This window comes from Plectropomus leopardus, chromosome 22 (assembly GCF_008729295.1).
Source record: "Plectropomus leopardus isolate mb chromosome 22, YSFRI_Pleo_2.0, whole genome shotgun sequence".
In the NCBI taxonomy this organism is placed as follows: Eukaryota; Metazoa; Chordata; class Actinopteri; order Perciformes; family Serranidae; genus Plectropomus; species Plectropomus leopardus.
In genome coordinates, this window is record NC_056484.1 from 21,382,803 (window position 1) to 21,401,760 (window position 18,958).

Below are 18,958 nucleotides of genomic sequence, written 5' to 3' on the forward strand. Positions count from 1 at the left end.
GAAACAATGGTGTTCACTATTATGGATAGGGACGCCATTCTCAGAGGTAACCACAGTCTGAGCATAGTGCAGAGTGGCATCAACTAGTTAGCCACTGGGCAATATACACAGGGACTCACATGCTCTAAAAACCATGTTATGCCGGGATATCTACCTCAATAAAGAGCAGAGACGCTATGGTGAAAACAGGGGGAGCAAAACTTCAGTCTCTGCTCAAGACATCTTTGCATAGCAAATACTGTTTTGCTGCTATGTGAATGTGTTGAATGTCTTAAACAAAACATTTGATGTAAAAAAAAGGATTTCAGGATTTGGACTAACCAAAATGTGTGACCAAAGGAAAGAGATTATTAAAATGTCTTTTAATAGAAACATAAAACTCTTTCCAACCCTGTTTGAATATCGATTTTTCTTTCTTTTCTTTTTTACAATAACAATTCAACATGTAAGACGTTTAAGTTTCTGAATTCACACTGAGCCTCTCTCTCTCTCAAGTAAAAAAGTTTTAAATAACTTGAAAGAGTTCTGACAGGAAAATATTATCACATGGTGCTAACATACCCACACCCATTTATTACAATCATTGTAACATGAACAATTATGTAATGCTAACCACTGTCACCAACACAGTTTTACAAAGACATAGAAATGCAAGCTCCACTAAGCCTCTGCAGAAGGTCTGAGTCAAAAGCTGTTTGGTGTACGCCAATGTTGCCACGACAACATGACTAATGTCAGAGATGAGTTCGGTGTCACGTTGCTGGAGTTATTCTGCTGTGTGTGTTTGGGCTGAGGCTGACCTGAACAGACAGACTGTGGTAATGACAGACATTTAGTGAAGCTGATAGAAACATCCTGTGTGATTAAACAGTTAAAGGAATGTGTGTAAGCGTGTGTTTGTGTAACTCTGTCGTCGTCCTGAGTCGAAGGTACAGAACTGCTTGTGCTTGGATGGAAAGACGCAGCAAATATTATATATAGTAAGTGTTTGTTTTAAGAGAGACAAACTGCCTGTGCACCAACGAGTGTTTGTGTTTTCACATGTGTGTTAGTGTGTGAGGTGAGCTGCGCATTAGCCTCTGCTGTTTGGGTCTGTTTGTGTGTTAATACTGATTAGATCTGATTCTCTCATTCAGACGCTGTGCTGCCCGGTAGGAAGCCATCTGCCGTCCCATATGGTCACCCAGCAACTAAACTACGACCTGCACAGCAACCACTTTGAATGTGTGTGTGTGGGGAAGACAACTTGTCAATAATCTGCTTTAAAATGCCAAATAGCTGCAACAAATCAAGTTAATAACAAAAGTGAGGGATGACAAAAATAACTGAATGTTTTAAATGATTAATATGATTCCGTAGAAACTGTTTGATCACAAAACACACAAAAAAGCAGGTCAAGCGCCATCAATCACGCATGATTTGAAATGACTGCAAGAAAGAACACATTCCTTAAAGAAAAGAAAACAAACTCGGTTCTGTTTGATGAACAGAATCAATAACATTGAGCTGGCTGTTGATTGGTCAAGCTTGCAAGGACGGGAAAGTTACCTGGAGACAGGCCAGCAGCCAGTCACAGGCCTGAGGAACCTTGTCTAAACTACAAACTGGGGACTCATCTATCTGTAACACAGAGGAACCAGTGTACAGTGGGGTGCACACAAATGACACACATGGGTTAGAACATGTGGAAACCACAGTGGGAGGCTTCAACCGATGTGTGTTCAGAGAAAACAGACACTTCCTACTGTACTGTACTGTTCACCATCGGCATGAAGAGGTATGAAAGAATGTTTATGTGCTTCCAGAAATCATTAAAAATACAGACAGAAGCCCCTATTTACTTCAGCTAAGATAAACAAAACATGTTTTTTACAAACTACATGAAATGAATTAAGAGAGAGAAATGGTAGAATAAAAGAATAAGAAATAAAAAAAAAAACTCAAAGTAGCCCAAACATGCTCTAAAGTAACACACAATTCTGCTGGTTCATGTAATTCATGTATTTCCTGTAACTTCAGCATGAAGGGAAAAAACTTTTCTCATTGGCTGACTTCACAAACATATCAACAAAAAAAAACAAATAAAAAAAAAAAAAAGCTTGGTCTAAAGTATTTAGTTGGGATTTCAGATTTGATACACCAGTTAAAAGAAAACACAGACATGATTGTTTTGTTTATCTGGTTATAAATGGAAGGATTGCTGTCTGCTTGCAAAATGAAATGATTCTGTGTATATCTGATAAGAAGCACTAATCAAACACAAAGGAGGCTTTGTGTTTCGCAGAGCTTTGAAATAAATGTCTCCCAGAAAGCACATAACTAGGCCTGTCACGATAAATATTTTCTTAGATATTATATGGTAAGGGTGGGAATCCCTGGAGGCCTCACAATACGATATCACAATACTTGCGTCACAACACAAAATTATTGCAATTTTAAACGTTTTGCGAGTATTGCCATGACATGTTGCTATATATTACTTATTTTCAACTGCTAATTATGACCCTGAAAGTAAACTTTGTCAACATCTGTTTCATCAAATAGGTTAAAATTTTGTTATCTATATCTATATCTGTATATCTCACAGCCAATTATTTTGATTGCAGCAAGATGTGTCTAGTGTACTGACAGAGCAATTGATTTTATTTTAGTAAGCTATCATAAGCCGAATTTGTATTTGCAAATTAATAATTTATGTAATAAAAATACTAGTACTTTGCAACCTTGTATCGATGCAGTATTGCCGGGCAAATTATCATCCTATGCTGTATTGATTTTTTCCCATACCCCTAATATTTTGTCAGAAATAACTGTGATAATATCACATTATTGTCTTTTGAGACCATTTACTGATATAACTAACATAATTATATTACAATATATTAGCATGATGTCAGTACATCCTTCCAAAGAGCAGTAAGCTTTTAATTGTTAAGAATATTTAAACATTGGAATTGGAATATGAAAGAAACTAACACCTGTTAGGGGGCTTGCTGATAAATTGAGTGGAGGGTGAAGTTGCTGGAATTTAAAACTACAAATGACAAACTTTTTGGCTCATTATAAGTGGTTGCTGAGCTAATGACTATCAGAAGTGAGCCTCCTCCACTCCTCCACAGAAGTGCAGCTGCAGGCTACCGGTGAGCTACCCTGTGTTAGCTTTGTAGTGTTGTTTTATTTTTTGGCTTTTTTTTTCTTTGGGCAAGTAGGCAGGTGGAGAGGAAAAAAGGGATAATGGCTACACCCAAGTCTTATTGTGGTCAGGAAAACCCTGCTGTTTATTCTGGTGTCATGTTAGTGACATCCTCATGTAAACGAACAAGCATGTCAGCAAATTAAAATATTGAATTCAGCAAAATAATAGAGGTCATATCGATATATCAAGTCAATGACATAATTACTGTGACAGGCCCACCCATAACAAAATGAACAGAGATGATGCTAAAAATTTCTCTACTAAATTGTGTTTACAGCACAACTGACAGCACTGTATATACATTCCACTCCAGGAACAAAGATGTGCTGTAAAACCAGCTCTTTAAGAACATTAGAAGAACATATTTAAAACCACGTGACTCTCTGTAGAAAGTAATCCATTAATTATTTAATTATGCATGCACAACGCAGTGTGCTTGCACGTTACAAGCACCTCTGCATGTGCATATCATAATCCCTTTACACGCATACATATACAGTACACATTAAGGGATGTAGAATTCGACCACAGTTAATACTGTTTTGTTGTACCAGGCTGACATGAATGCAAGTTTAGCGATACCAGCTGTTCATGCTGAACAAGGCACTAAGATAGCAGGCTGCGCCAAGCTCTTCGTCTCTACACTGCTTTCTGCCTGAAGAAACTGCACTGCTGAGCAAGGCATGTGCTAACATAGAGTGTGTACCACCCAGCAAAGCCAAAGAGTTGTAACAGCAAAAGAGATGAGACGAAAAATACTGAGTCACTGTCAATCTTTCTCCTTGGTTAACTGTTATCAACAGCTTCTGTTTATATGACATCAAATCAAGACTTTGTCTTTTCCCTTTGTAGGGCAGTGCAGTTTTATTGTGAGGAAGAGATTAACAGTCAGCAGTTACCTGGGAGCCTCCAGCGATGGGGATGACACAGGTGAGGAGATTTCCGATCACCGTTTCCAAGGGGACAGACAGGCCATCTACATGGACGGTGTAGATCAGACCCAGACAGTTCTGTGCAAACGAGAGGGGGGGTTGCAGAGGTCAAGGGTCAACAAAGGCGTGCCACAGAGCCACATAGACTGGTTACTGTAATAACACAATATGAACAGCAAAGAAAATTAGTGCCGGGCAGAAAATGTCTCTAAATACATTTCTGTTCCGTTATTCTGTTCCTGAGTTATGACGTTGAGTAATGGCCAAAAAGTGTTTTTGTCAAATATTATGAACAGTTAAGTTGACCTTAGACTTTTTGGATCTAAAATGTCATCACTTAAATTACATATCCAGTTACGCATGAAATTTTGAGTTTAGTTAAACATGTTTTGTGAGGCCACACTGACCTTGACCTTTGACCACCGAAAGCTAATCAGTTAATTGTTGATCTCAAGTTGATGTTTGTGCCACATTTTAAGGAATTTCCTCCAGGTGTTCCTGAGACATATTATTTACTAGAATGAGACAGATATAAGGTCAAAGTGAAAACTTTTTACCACCAAAATCTACTCAGTTTATTGTTGAATTCTAGTGGACGTTTGTGCCAAATTTGGAGAAATTCCATCAAGGCATTCTTGAGATATCACGTTACAAAGTGGATAAGCTGACAACCCGGCCTCCAGCCACTGCTATCACCGACGTAGAGATGCAAAAATTGTTCAGGATTGTGTCTTAGCCTTCGTTTGTCTTTGTGTGTCTTGATAGATAAGGTGCTAAGACTACAACTGTCTACTGAAAGGCAGTGCACACAAACCCAAACACATGCTGGTGTCATTTCCACAAAAGATGCACAACAGAGTGTTTGAGGCTGCTGTATTTGCCGTACCCTGAACACTTCGGTGTAGTCAAGTCGGGAAACCAGCACCAGGCTCTTGGGGGCAAAGACCTGAGCTTGTTGGACAACAGCAAGTTCCTCATCCACTTCATCCGCCTCGCTGGCCTCGGCCTTCTGCAGCTAAACAAAGAAAGGAACAGATGTAGACATCAGGCTGAGATTAAAACAAACGGGTTTACAAACAGGATTAACAATTATCACGATACACACCAGTGGTGCAGCAGGAAAGACACTCACCCACAAATAATGCATTAAATGGATGTAAACACATTCATTCCAATAAAAGCTGTTCACCTGGCTGCGTCTCGCCAACACATTTTCTGCACTTAATATTCCAAATAATGCTTTTTAAAATCAGCCTGTCTCACCTGCGGGTTGTCAAGGCCCTCCCAGAAGGTGAAGCAGGCACAGTAGTGACGCTCCGAGTTGATGTCAGTCAAAACCGCTACAAAGAAGGAGGCAGGCTGCCGCTCGGGAACCAGCTGCCAACCGCTGGGCTGACAGAACTGGAGAGGAGGAGGAGGTCAGAGGGGAAACGGGGACAAGGGTTAACATCAGAAAGAAACGGGGAAAAAAAGAGAAAGACAGCAACAGGACACATGTTCTTACTACACCACAGCGTGATTCATCCATGCATAAGCTATCATTAACACAACAAAACGGGTTCTGAAAACTTTCCATCCACTTTTTAATGAATAGATGTGAAACTATATTCTGCTCTCATTTGTTATCACACTATAGTCAAGTCAAAGAAGTTATGGTATGTTGTTTTCAAATATTTACTCTCACAACAAGAGTAAGTACATGAAGCAATTAATACTGTCACTGTTGACTGAGGTGAGCAAACAATACAAAGTCAATACTAGCATTCGTCTTTGTTACGATATAACATTTATCATGTTATGGTCATTATTCATTAAGGTTCTTCATTCACTTGATGACTTGAGGTGAAGTTGGCTTGTAACTGGTATGTGTAAACATGTCACACCAAAACCGTTAACGATGCAATTTTGAGTTGTCGGTTTCACCTCTGATTCGCAGAGCAGATATGCTTTTACCTTAACAAACTTTTTAACCTCTTTATGAATCCATGCACATTCTACAGACCTGACAGCTGTTGGTCTAAAGTCATGTTAGGGATGCAGCAATCTTACTTTTTCTGCTCCAATGCAGATTCAGAAAGATTTCAGCCTTGTGAGCTCATCCTTGTGTCTTATCAGGCCATCTAGGTTAAACTGGTCCACAGTAGCTCTCAAGTTCAAAAGTTTCCTCACTTTTCCGTGTACAATTAATGTGTTTTCTTAAATATGCTGAGCCTGAAGGGGCTATATCTCAGACAAACCAAAGGAAGCAGCTTCAGGCATAAAACCATTCATTCAAGATAACAAGACTTTAAACAAGACTTTCAGAGCGCTGACTCTTAGTCTGCTCAAACCTTCCAACAGGCTTACTTATGCATAACTGATACTCTACCTCAAGAGTGTCAAACATACAGCTCATGGACCAGAACCGGCCCGCCATAGGCTCCTGACTTGTAAATGGTTTGTAAGGCAGCGGATCAATTAAACTGCTTGTTTTATAGCTTACACATTACTTGTGTGTGATGATGCCAGCATTGCTACACAGGAGTGGAAATGTATGCAAAAATTAAAATGACAGTAACGACAGTGAGCAACTGACTGACTGGATGCACAAAAAGTGAGACTTACTGTTGAAATTGCTGTTATTTATTTTCAGGCTGTTTTATCATCTGTTCATAAATGAATGAACGTTCTTTACACAAGAACTTGGATTTTATTGTTATTTGTAGGTTATTATGAAATGGTTTTATATGGTTTTTATCAATTCAGGCTGCATGTGGCTCAGGAACTAAAACTAGCTCAGTTGTTAGTGTCTTGCTCCAAACATTGAGCTGCCCAAGAAATTTAACCCTCTAACCCTGACAGGGTTAAGTGCCTTGCTCTAGTCACTGAGCTACACTGGAGCATGTCCACAAGTGTTAACTTACCAGCTCTATGCCTTGTGGGAACGGGCTGTCCTCCCAGTCTTTCTCAGGAAACCGCTGGAGAATGCGACCTTGACCTTCACCCTCCACTGCAGACAGACACCGAGAGAGGCAAGCACAGAGGTCAGTCCATGTTACTGACATTGTTTGTTGTGTGTTTGTTTCTTAAATAAGTTCCTTTGTGTTGTTTTTTAAAGCCTTATCAACATGCTGATAATCAACAAAAAAACAAATCCGACAGTCACAAGCTGCTGCTGACATAAAAAAAAACTCATGGAGAGCACGATTGCGTTTACGGAGCCACAAAAACTTCAGAATTTAGAGAGGGGACACAGAATGATAAAAAGGGACACACACATTTAAAAAAAGATGGAAAAAAGTTTGCTGTTGTGTGTTTACTGTTGTCTTGTCTTCAGGAGAGTTCATATCTGCCTGTTAAACAGCAGTGTGATGTGTTAAAGTGCTTATTTGTTGCTGGTTAATGAGGCCATGTCCACTGTTGGCCAGGGCCTGGCTCATCACAGTGGCACAATGACACAACAAAGGCCGACTTATGTAACCACCACAGGCCCGTCTTTCAGCTTAGCTCCATCTGAAGCCCTGCAGGCTGCTTAATGGCAGCATTCATCCACACAGAGAATACACTTATCCTCCCAATACAAAGGATGTCAATCTAGCAGAAAACTGCACAAAACTAAATATTATCTCATGTTTGATAAAGGAGAGATTTTCACCAGCATTTAGAACGAACCTGGACAGTTCAAGAAAACAACGGAGCCTTTAGGCCTTTACCAAGGGAACTAAAACAGAAGCATGGATACACAGAGACAATACACAAACAGAAAGTAGGCCAGCTCCCAAAACACACAGGGAATTGCTTAAGTCATCCCCTCTTCCTACAGAACTAGGGTTATGTAGACGCTTGTGAGAGTGGTGTCCTTGGATCAAGTTGTCAAAGACAAGAGTCTATTTCCATTTAGTTTTGAGATGATTGGCCCTCGTCTATGAGCCGCGGCCCGCTCTTAAGTGCTCTGGCATCAACTGAAAGCCGGAGAGGGAATTCCTTGAAGTGCACTTTCTAGTCCGTAGCTTTTTTAGGGGTATTTTTCCTAAACAGAGTTAAAAACATCACTGGTGAAAAGGTTTGTTATTCCACATGAGTAGGGGCATCACAGGCCTAAAATGTTGAGTGCCATGTAAACTTGTAGGCAAAAAATATCCTTGTTTGAGTTCCAGAGGGACCTTCAACCTCATACAATGAAGACTGTGGCTGCTTCTGATATTTCATACCAACATGCTATTTACGCCTTAAAACCTTAGTATAAAACCATAAGTACCTGAATTGCATACTATCTCAGCTGAAATATTACAGTATACAAACACTGGACACTACACCAGCACAAATATCCCATAATGCATTGACACAGAGGACAACGTGAAAAATAAAAGAAATAATCAGACACACCAGCAACAAATCCCCCATTAACTTGATGTCCTGTCACTGCCCCTTGCTAATGGTAACCTGAAGGAGAAAGCAGTGGAAAATTTGTGTTTCTTCAGATTCCATTGAACATATGGAAAAAAAGTTAATGATGATAACTGAACAGTGACTAGTATGTTTATATTTCATATGACACATCATATGCGTTCCCTTAACTTTCACCAGAAAAAAAAAAAATTGCGGTGATGACAATAGTGAGCTCAGTCCCGTAGTAAGCATCATATTACTGCGGTATTGCGGTTACCGTCACAGCCCTAGTTGGCACCGGTTACCACGGTTATGCATCTCCAACCCGCAAGGATGCTTTGGAGAAGTGACACGGTTATTGCAGCACAGTGCATCCAAAAAAAGTGAATGCAACTGTTTATGTACACCAAAGTATGTTAGTATATATATTGGGTATGTGGTGCATAGTATATGATTTCGAACACAGCAAGCAAGACTCCGCACATCACCACAAGCGAGAGTGTGTTTGCAGATTCCACAGGTTGTACAATCGGAGATTTTCATTCATCCATGGTGCCACATGCACTGCAAAAGCACACGTCTAACTTTACTAAAGGTTTCCATAAAAATAACAAGCTATAATTAGACTGTTTTCAACAACTGAGCTGCAGCAACATGCTTAACAGTGTCATATATTAATCAACAGACAAAACAAAACAAATCACAGTGTGCTTGTAAAAAGGGAGTGGTGAACTTTGCTATGACACATGAACATGTGACTTGACCAACCTCTCACCACCGCCTTAGAGACCTTAAAAAGCAGTGCACGTGTCCCCTGATACAGCCTTATGTTGTGTTCTGTAACAATATGTTAACAGTGGATGACAAGCTGTAGGTGTATCAGGAACACACACACAATGAGAAAACCCAGGCACACACAGTGCAAAGCGGGGCTGGTGCAGATACACTATCAGCCAATAGTCAGGCAGGGTGGGGATTACACAGCCAGTTAAAGCAGGACATCCTGCAGCTGAGGGAGGAGTGTATGAATGAGTCTGCTGGGAGTGACACGCAGGCCTTTCAAATAAACACACACACACACACACACACACACACACACACACACACACACACACACACACACACACACACACAGAGCTCCTTTCTTGTTCTGCTCCTTTCCCCCTCAACACAACAGCTCACTCGTTGAATCGGGCTGGTTTATGGAGAGGTATAGATACAAGAGTCTCCTGGTCACAAGAGGCTAATTTTCCCTCTGATCCCATGATGTCAAGTATATGTGCGTGTATACAAAAGGAATCTATGGAATGTAAACACAACTTAAAGGCTTCCAATTGACTTCACAAAACCAGCAATTACTCGGAGAAATGAGAAGCTACAGAGCAAAACAATGACTGTACCAATGTGGAAACTAATTTCAACCACTGCAAATTTCAATTACTTCATAACTTTCAAAATATTTTGATTACATAAAAGAAAATTACAGGAAAAGACAAAAAGGTTTTCCATTTCCACTCCATGCAGCTAAAATCCTAACCTGTCATTTTATGACGATATAAAGCTGCTCAACGTGCTGTTTCAGTGAATGTTTCAAGATTCACTGCAGCTGGAGTCGCAGAGTCTGTTTCACTCTGATCTGCCAAAGACCAGCACCTTTCTGCCGTTTTTTCTGCGTTCCCCATGTTCTCTGAGTTAGTCACAGAGCTAACTGGGCTCATATCCACTGATACCCACTCAGTCAGTGACCCAGCATGGATCACAAGGCGGGTTTCCATTACAGATTTGCACAAAACATAAGCAATATTTTCGAAATGATGATTAAAAAACAACTGCGAGATGACTATGCAACTTCTATTGTGATGTCATGAGACTTCTGCTCTGGCGATAGCATTCGAAGAAGCATGGAGATGGATGTTCAAAACATTTGCAGGTTTATTTCTATTGCAGCCACCCCACGAGCCGTCATTATTTCCTATCAAAGGCGACGTAGGCGTGTTATAGCTATAAGGGAAAGGCAAGCCCGGTTACGTATGAGGGACTTTTGGGCAAAAGCCCAAAAAGTGTTTCCATTGCAGTTTTGCATGGCTTTTTAAAATTGCCTGAAATACCACCTTATGTGAGTTAAAAATTATTTATTTTTTTTTAACTGACGTGTTTCAATTGGCGTATTTAATATTCGCAATTACAATTTGCACAAGTTAAGGGTTAATGGAAAGCTGCCTACTGTTAGCAGAGCACACATGAAGCAGCAGTGTTTTCCCCTCAGTGCAAACAACAGTCTGAGAATACTCCTAAAGCGATTTAAGAGCACACTGTCAGCCTTTAACCAGATCATAAAACTGAAATAAAATTACAAGCCTGTAACCTCTTGGCCTTTTTCTGGTTAATCAACCCAGCAACAAAAAGCGAAAGCAACCTCTGCAGCTGTATGGGTTTCTGTAGACAGCTGCAGCAGGACAGGAGAGCATAACGCCCCGAACAAGCAGCAAGCTAGGAGCCTGTCGGTCCTATCAGGGAGCTGCAGTGATACTTTCATATTACCTGCTTGCACCAGCAACAACTTTTGGCATTAAATGAATATCAGTGTGATGCAAACTTCAATAATGGACACTCAATTGAAAAAGGTTATTTTTCCACGATGCAAATGTTTGTTTTAAACTTCTGAACGGGTGAGTGTTTGTACAGGTTTAACAGAAGCTCTGATTTCAAGTGAAACACTTGCATAATGCGTCATATCTTTTTGGCAAAAGATTGAAATAACTGGGCGTTGTGAAACAAAACTAATTGAATATTTAAAAATAGACGCTATCTCAAGAACATGCTGACCAGCATCGATATCTCATTATGAAATGTTGTTACTTGTGACAAAAGCTTCAAGTTCGCTGCGCCGATCCAACATCCTGGTTGTGAGGCAGGTACAGTGACTGCATGCGTAGAGGTCATTCCACAGCTTCTAAGTTAAAGTGAGTGTAAGAGATGTTTGTGGGAGGTTATCTTTTCAGCTTTTACTGGAGCAAAATGTTGTTTTAACTCAAAAACCTCCTATTGGGTCAATTATGTAAATATGCTCATTTTCATCTGCAGTCCATGGCAAGTTGATCGCATTTAAAACTAGAAATTCCACCTGGGGGTTGAATGCCTCGGTGCATCTCTCAAGTAAGATACATTATACATCAGCATCAGTGCAAACATGGATGCCTCACACACATCTTTCCCCCAGCAGCACAAAAGATCTCTCTATCAATCAGCACAGTTTCAACGCTGACACCAAAGATTAGTGTCACCAATTCAGGATTGGACCAAATGTCTCCCTTCTGTTCCTCAGTTAGTTTTTGCAAAACATTATGATGTCACAGTGAAGTTATGTTTTGGATTTTAAATGTCATTACTTCATCATTTTATCCTATCAGACATTTGTGTGAAATTTTGTCAGAATAAGCATATAAATTCTCTGGGTATGGCCAAAAAATGTTTTGAGGTCACAGTGACCTTGACCTTTGTCCATGAAATTCTAATCAATACATTCTTACATCCAAGTGGATGTTTGTGCCAGATTTCAGAAAAACTCCCTTAAGGCATCCTAGAGATATTGCATTCACAACGAAGGGACAGATGCAAGGTCACAGCAACCTTGACCTTTGACCACCAATATCGAATCAGTTACTGTTAAATCCGAATGAATGTTAATGCCAAATTTGAGATAATTTCCTCAAACTTGACCTGTGACCTATTACCATCAAATTCTAATTAGTCCATTCTTAAGTTTAAGTGGATGTTTGGGCTAAATTTGAAGGAATTACTTTCAGTCTTTTGTGAGATATCGCATTCACAAGAATGGTACATACGTACACTTGGACGACCCAAAAATATAATGGCTCAGGCCTCAGCTATTGCTGGCGTGGAGGCAAAAAAATACAAAAAAGCAAATGTGCAAAACCTCATGTCTTGTATCCACATACAAGGTACATAAAATACACATGCACACGTGTCCTTTGGCCATAGACCACAAATAAAGCAGAGCAAATACAAACTGATTAGAAATCAAGATCTACCACAAGAGTTCAACCATTCAGGACTGTCATGCTTTATGGGATTCATTACTGCAGCTGGCATGTGTCTTTGGCCCTTCAAATTGTTTGGATCAAACTCCCCATTATTAAATCTCATTTTTTCCAGCTCCTGCAGAAATACTTTTGCGTGTCACTGGATTGATCCATGGTTTGTTGGCAGAGCAGTGTGCTACCAAACACAGCAGGATCTACTAACAACTGACAACACTCAGTAACTACAAGAAGCAAGCCTTTGTCTTATATTTTAGAAAGGGAAAGTTATTAGACGACTGTACAAGCAATGGAGTATTATTCTTGTAAATGTCTGCGACAACATGGCAGAATTTAACTTGTATCAGGCAACACGCAGGCCTCCCAGCTTCATCAGAAACAGTAGAACCTGCCATTACTTTTCACGCATCCCTTTTTTATATGTAGCCTTTACTTTAACCCTCTGAAACCCAGAACAACATCATTTTTTTGTGCTGCATTCAAATTGCTTTGTCTTCTTTTGAAAACATGGATAAAAGGGCAATAAGAAATTTTGCAGGAAGTGTTCCACAAATTACAGGAAAAGAGTAGAACTGGAAATATTTTTTTAAAGCAGATAAAAATGTCCTCAAGAACTATAATTATAGTTATCATAATTGTATATTAAATGTATTTTATAGAATTCTTTTTTCAATTCTTTTTTTCAGGTCACGTCCTTATTTTACTGTATTCTATTTGACTGTTTTTTCCGTTTTTTCTCATTTTTTTAAGGTAATTTTCTTGTACTTTTCAACTTTTTTTTCTTCTAAGTTGTGGGTCTTAAGTCAAGCCAATATGCTCAGGTTTCAAAGGGTTAACAGTCTCTGTTTAAGCAAAGTGAGAATTTACCTTGACGAAAAATCTGTTCTTTCTGCAGTTGAGAAATAGGGTAGGAATCCTAAGTTCTATGATATCTAATCATTCGTGATACTACCTGTAATTCCCCTGCACAATGAAGTTAAATTAAAATTATGTCAATACAGTGACAGTCCTGTACCTGGTACAGTGTGTGAACATAAGGAATCACACCCATGTCAATATGAGGTGGAAAGACAGAGCTGTCTGGAACTGCAACTAATGCATTATTAAGGATGATGAAATGGGAAAAAAAAGCAATGATGAAAATGTTTACTTTTAAGAAATAATACTTTATTCTGCAACACCGTACTGAAACAGACATGCTGCAATATGCCCACCTGCACCTGCAGATAGCACTATTTCTCAACACTGTGCTCAGAAATCAAGGTCACGGGGCAGCAGTTTGAAGTGGACAATGATGGGAAATCAGATATCTGTATCAAAAAATGATAGAGTATCAAATAATGATAATGTGAAAACACAGAATCTGATTAGATGGGTAATTACGTTTTGTAACAAGTCGGCTATAACTGTAACACTGATTCTCTGATAGGGTGGTGACCGATGGTGTACACAGTCGGGGCCTCACTGTTAGGACACTCCTAACAACAACAATCAAACCTTTGTTTTCCTTTCCAAAACAATGTGAGGTCTAATTCGTTCATTCATTCATCTCTTTCTCGTCCTCCCTTAATGTAACGGTGAGGAAGGTGTGTGTGTGTGTGGAGTGAAAAGTCAGCTGTAGCTCCATATCATGTGAAACTCTCAGCCAGCCCACTTTAGATGGTCCAATCAAATACGAAAGATTTAGTTTAATGCCTCTTGTGACTGTATAGCTCTAAAATATTCTGTTTCACTGGAAAATATATCACAGTATTTCGGTTTCACATACACTTTAAATTCCTTGCCTGAGATTTTGGGAAATGCCTCTGCACTTGGATAAGGACTTGTAGCTTGCGGTCTGAAAATTTCAGTTTCTCTCTCTGTCATTGTTTTGCCCATTGTGTTCTTGGCACAAAGGCAACATTTATACTTTGCCACATGGATTATTGCATTTAGGCGCAAAAAAAGGGGGAAAATTGCACTCAGCTGCAATACTTTATGGACGTGTTTGTTTGTTATGTCGTTAGTGCAAATCTTCGGGGAATCGGACCTAGGAACAGGGCAAATAGTGGTTGCAAGTGATGCGCAATTCATGGTGTGTGAGTCCGCCCGTCAGTGTTTACTGAGTTGTTCAAGTCTCAAAATCATCCATTATTTTCAAGCTGATCTTTCAAACAATTTCTGAAGCACAAACAAGGGAAATTTCTTTGTGTATTGTTTCTTGCATGAGGCCCAATGACTCAAGCTTCAAGGTAACCACACCTGGACTGCAATGACAGCAGCAGAATCTGACTAAAATCTCTCGTGATATGGGCCCCCTCGAGTCACACCTGCTGCTTTCCAGTCAGTTCCAGTTGAATGAATCGAGACTTGGCAAAGCTCCAGTAGGTTGTGTGCAAAGGAGCCGCCATGTACAGTGTTGGCGCACAGATGTATCACACTAAATAATTGTGCTTTTAGTTCCAAATACTTGTATTTCCTTCAGGTTGAAATTGAGAAGTTGTGACATTTTTACTCATGTTTTATTCAACAAACCCTGCATCTCATCTTTAATTGAGCACTTGTAGTGCGGGCTAAAGAGGTCACACACAAATCGTCATCAAACACTTCATTTCACTTAGACCTCCCACTGCTTTAGAACAAAGTCATGATGTTTATATTCAAAGCCGTGAGTGCAGATATTTAAACACAATTAAAGTAATTTTCCTTTAACCACAATCAAACAGCCCAGGGTGAAGAGGCACAAATGGATCTGGCAAACTTCCACACTGGGTGTGTTTAAGCAGCAGGTGAAAAAAGTTAGAGCTCAGCAAAGAGTGCTGCTGTTCAGTCAGTAGTGGGCAGTCTGCAGGCACATCTGCACATGATGATGTAAGAACAGTCCACTATCAGTCCGCTGTGTGAGAGGAATGTCAAACAAGTGGAGTGGCCTTGCAGGTATGTGACATGCAGCTAGGAGCTTTAATAACAACAGAACACTAACTAGAAGACTATTGGTTTCATTTTGAGACACGATCATTATCTCTATGCTGTTGAATCTTACACACCACAGTTCTAGGTTTTGGACAATTTCATTCTGGCACCAAATGAATTAGAACATTTCCTCCAAACTCAAACAAAGAATATGACCATGAACTCTACATGTAGGTTGTGTCAGTCACTCCAGGTATTCAAGACAATGACAACAATAAATGCACATCTTGAATTCTGCACGATCTTGCAATTTTGTCCAATTACTGCAAATTTACTGCAAATTTGACAATTTAAGTAGATCTCTTTTCAGTAGAACTGCCTGCAGCATATTGATCTGTTCACCCCCTCCTCGCCTCTCTCTTTCTCTTTTTCTCTCTCTCTCTCTCTGTTTATCATGACACTACTGCTGCACTGGGGACGGTCACACACAGTGACAGGGATAACTGTTTGCATCACACAGCTAACGTTACCTACATAGTAATGACTGGGTTAAGCCATCTCTGTGTTGATATGAGTAGCACCACAACACAAACACATGATGTGCATGTAACTCTAACAATGCATTATATCATGATATGCATGATGTGTAACTGTAATTCAATGTGTCAACTGATACTTTTTTTCACACATCTTTTCTCCCACATAGAATTGTTTTTGCAATAACCTTAATTTTTTTATGTCTGCATCACCTAATAAAACAAAATAAAATTACATTAATTAATTAAAAAAATAAAATAAAATTCTTCTGGTCGGCTTTTCTATGCACGTCTTGCTTTGACAATGAAAATTAAGTGCTACTGACTGTGCTTTCTCACAGAACTGTGCTAACTGACATGCATAGGACTGTTCTCTCATTATAAAAGCTGATGCAAAAACTGTACGTCACACAACCACACTCATAATAACATCTCCTCATTTCCAACAAAAAGCATGACAAAAAAAAGTACTAAAAAAGAACAGTGACCACAAGGCACACTACCTCAAAGCCATGGCCACCAACCTGATTTAACACCCCTGAAGCACTTTATAAGAATAAAACACTCTGGTATGAAATTAGTATGTGCTGTAAGGCTCCTGCACTGTATTGTTGTATTACTTGTTATTTTTACAACCTCATGAATTGGAAGGAGTATAACAGCAGCTGTGTGTTGGCAGCGTGAGCAACACAATCAGCAAGTCACAATCAGTGCATTCAGTTCCTACAGTGCTGAGCAACCAAAGAGACCCAATCAATGTGCAGACTGTCAACAGGCTTTTGGACCACCGCTGAACTCTCTCTCTGAGCAGCCAGTAACAGCCAAATCAGGCTTCCATGCTTCCTGCTTTACCAACCAAAGTCATTTTGTTTCATACACAATAGTTCAGCCTGGCTATTTTAAAACGCTCTAGGAACTGATTGTAGGCATTCAGAGTGGTTCGAAACTGGAAAGCTTTCAAAGTCCATTTGTTAAAGTCTATGAAAAGAGATCTGTTCACTATTTAATTTATGCTAAATACAGTACATAGAGCCTGACGTCATTTTCTTTCCACAATGAGACTGCATTAGACAGCATACAGTTAGCTAAAGCAAGACAACAATGTGCAATAATACAGGAATATATCCAACGATAGATTTCATATATATATATATATATATGTATGTATATGTATATATATATATATATATATATATATATATATATATATATATATATATGTATGTATATATGTGTGTGTGTGTGTGTGTGTGTATATATATATATATATATATATATATATATATATATACATAATATCAGTTAGAATGAAACTTAAAGGAATGAATGCAGAAAATTTTTTTTGGTTGGACAAACGCTTTAGTGCTATAATTGAAACTTAAAAACTTTTTTTAAGTATGTGTATTAAGGCTGCCTTTTAAAAATAACTAAAACAAGGGTGAGACTCTCTGTCTGGTTTTAATTTTTATCAGTACTGTAGATAAGCAAATGTACACATTATGTTTACTGTCACTTTTCGTGCCACAGTTTACCATGGTATACAGCTGCAACCATACTGCAGACCAATAGCGTAAATACAATCAGAGCCTCATGCCAGCTGCAATCAACCAGGTGGCCCACAGTATGAACCTCAAGCAGGCTGCTTCCTCGAAATAACACACATTAAGATAACACAGCTGAATAAAGGTTACAGAAAAAAAAACATAATCTGGTAGGGAGAGAGAGAGAGAAAGAGAGAGAAAGAAAGAGAGAGAGAGGCAGGCCTGAAGAGGATGAAAGGCGGGAGCAGGGGAGGAAATATGGGTCAAACATAGTGGTTGTGTGTTTGTGTGTGTGAGCATGTGTGTGTCAGAGCTGGCGGTGACTCCTCATACAGATGACTACTCGCAGTGATACTCTGTGACACAGGATGGAAGGAGACCGCCTGGGTCATGTGATCACTGAATGATGGCAGTCAGAGCTGAAATGTGTGTGTGTGTGTGTGTGTGTGTGTGTGTGTGTGTGTGTGTGTCTCTGTGTCTGTGTCTGTGTGTCTGTCATGCTCTTGGTGCTCAACCAGACCACAGCTTCTCGTTTGCAGGCTTCCAAACCACAATGACACGACATCGGGTGGTTTCCACAGCGACTGCAGCAGTCGGGACAAAAGAGCACTGAGCCTTGTGCGTTTTCATGCGTCTTTGTGTGCAGACTTGGAGTACAAAACAAGGAATACAGTTTGGACTGAAGTAAGCTCACTCCTGCAGAAGGCTCTTTGAGACAAAGTTTACTTATTACTAATGAAACAATATTTTACTGATGCATTGTGTGGCTGGTATGCACTTCTTCTACTTATTCACAAGCTCTGTGGCCATTTAAAGACACACTCTTTTATAAGCAGATCATTGCTGCAACAAAAATGTACGATATAATACTTAAAATATCATGCTTGCATAAAAGACAACTAATGTCCATGTATCATTGTTAAATCTAATGCAGAGTTTGCAGAAACAGAACTACAGTGCATTTTATATAGGACTGGGTGACATTAAAAACATTGCAATATTTTAAAGGTACAGTTAGGTCCAAAAGTATTTGGACAATGACAGAGTTTTTATAATTTGCCTTTGTACACCATCACAATGTTGTATTTAAACAATGAGTTTAAATAAAGCAATGGAGTTGTAATGAAGGTGTAGACTTTTAGCTTTATTTTGAGATGTTTCACAAAAATATGGTATTTACTATGTCAAGTCTAAGTCATTTGTAGCAGAATACCATTATTTTCAAGGAATCAAAGATATGAGGATATGAGAAGTGATGGACAAGAAGTTAATCGGTCAGCTGTGTTCCATTACCCCGTTCCCTCAGAACACATGAAGCACATAAAAGGTCTGGAGTTGATATTCGGTAGTGTTTTGGCATTTGGCAACAGTTTGACTATAGCTATACTTCTGGATACTCTGGAGATGGTAGACGTATCATTGTCAAAATCTA

At 39.4% G+C, this 18,958-nt stretch overlaps 1 protein-coding gene across 4 annotated transcripts in view; it reads right to left on the reverse strand.

The window, feature by feature from the left end:
• Positions 1-18,958, reverse strand: part of sbf1 (SET binding factor 1) — an 82,918-nt gene that overhangs the window by 46,789 nt on the left and 17,171 nt on the right. For 2 of the 4 annotated variants that reach the window (XM_042511533.1, XM_042511531.1), the window contains exons 2-6: positions 7,032-7,117; positions 5,392-5,529; positions 5,015-5,143; positions 4,096-4,206; positions 1,549-1,620 (exon numbers count right to left, since the gene is read on the reverse strand). In XM_042511533.1, the coding sequence (XP_042367467.1) occupies positions 1,549-1,620; positions 4,096-4,206; positions 5,015-5,143; positions 5,392-5,529; positions 7,032-7,117 (536 nt within the window). The remainder of the gene's footprint in view (positions 1-1,548; positions 1,621-4,095; positions 4,207-5,014; positions 5,144-5,391; positions 5,530-7,031; positions 7,118-18,958) is intronic. The other 2 variants (XM_042511534.1, XM_042511532.1) reach the window with 1 other exon arrangement.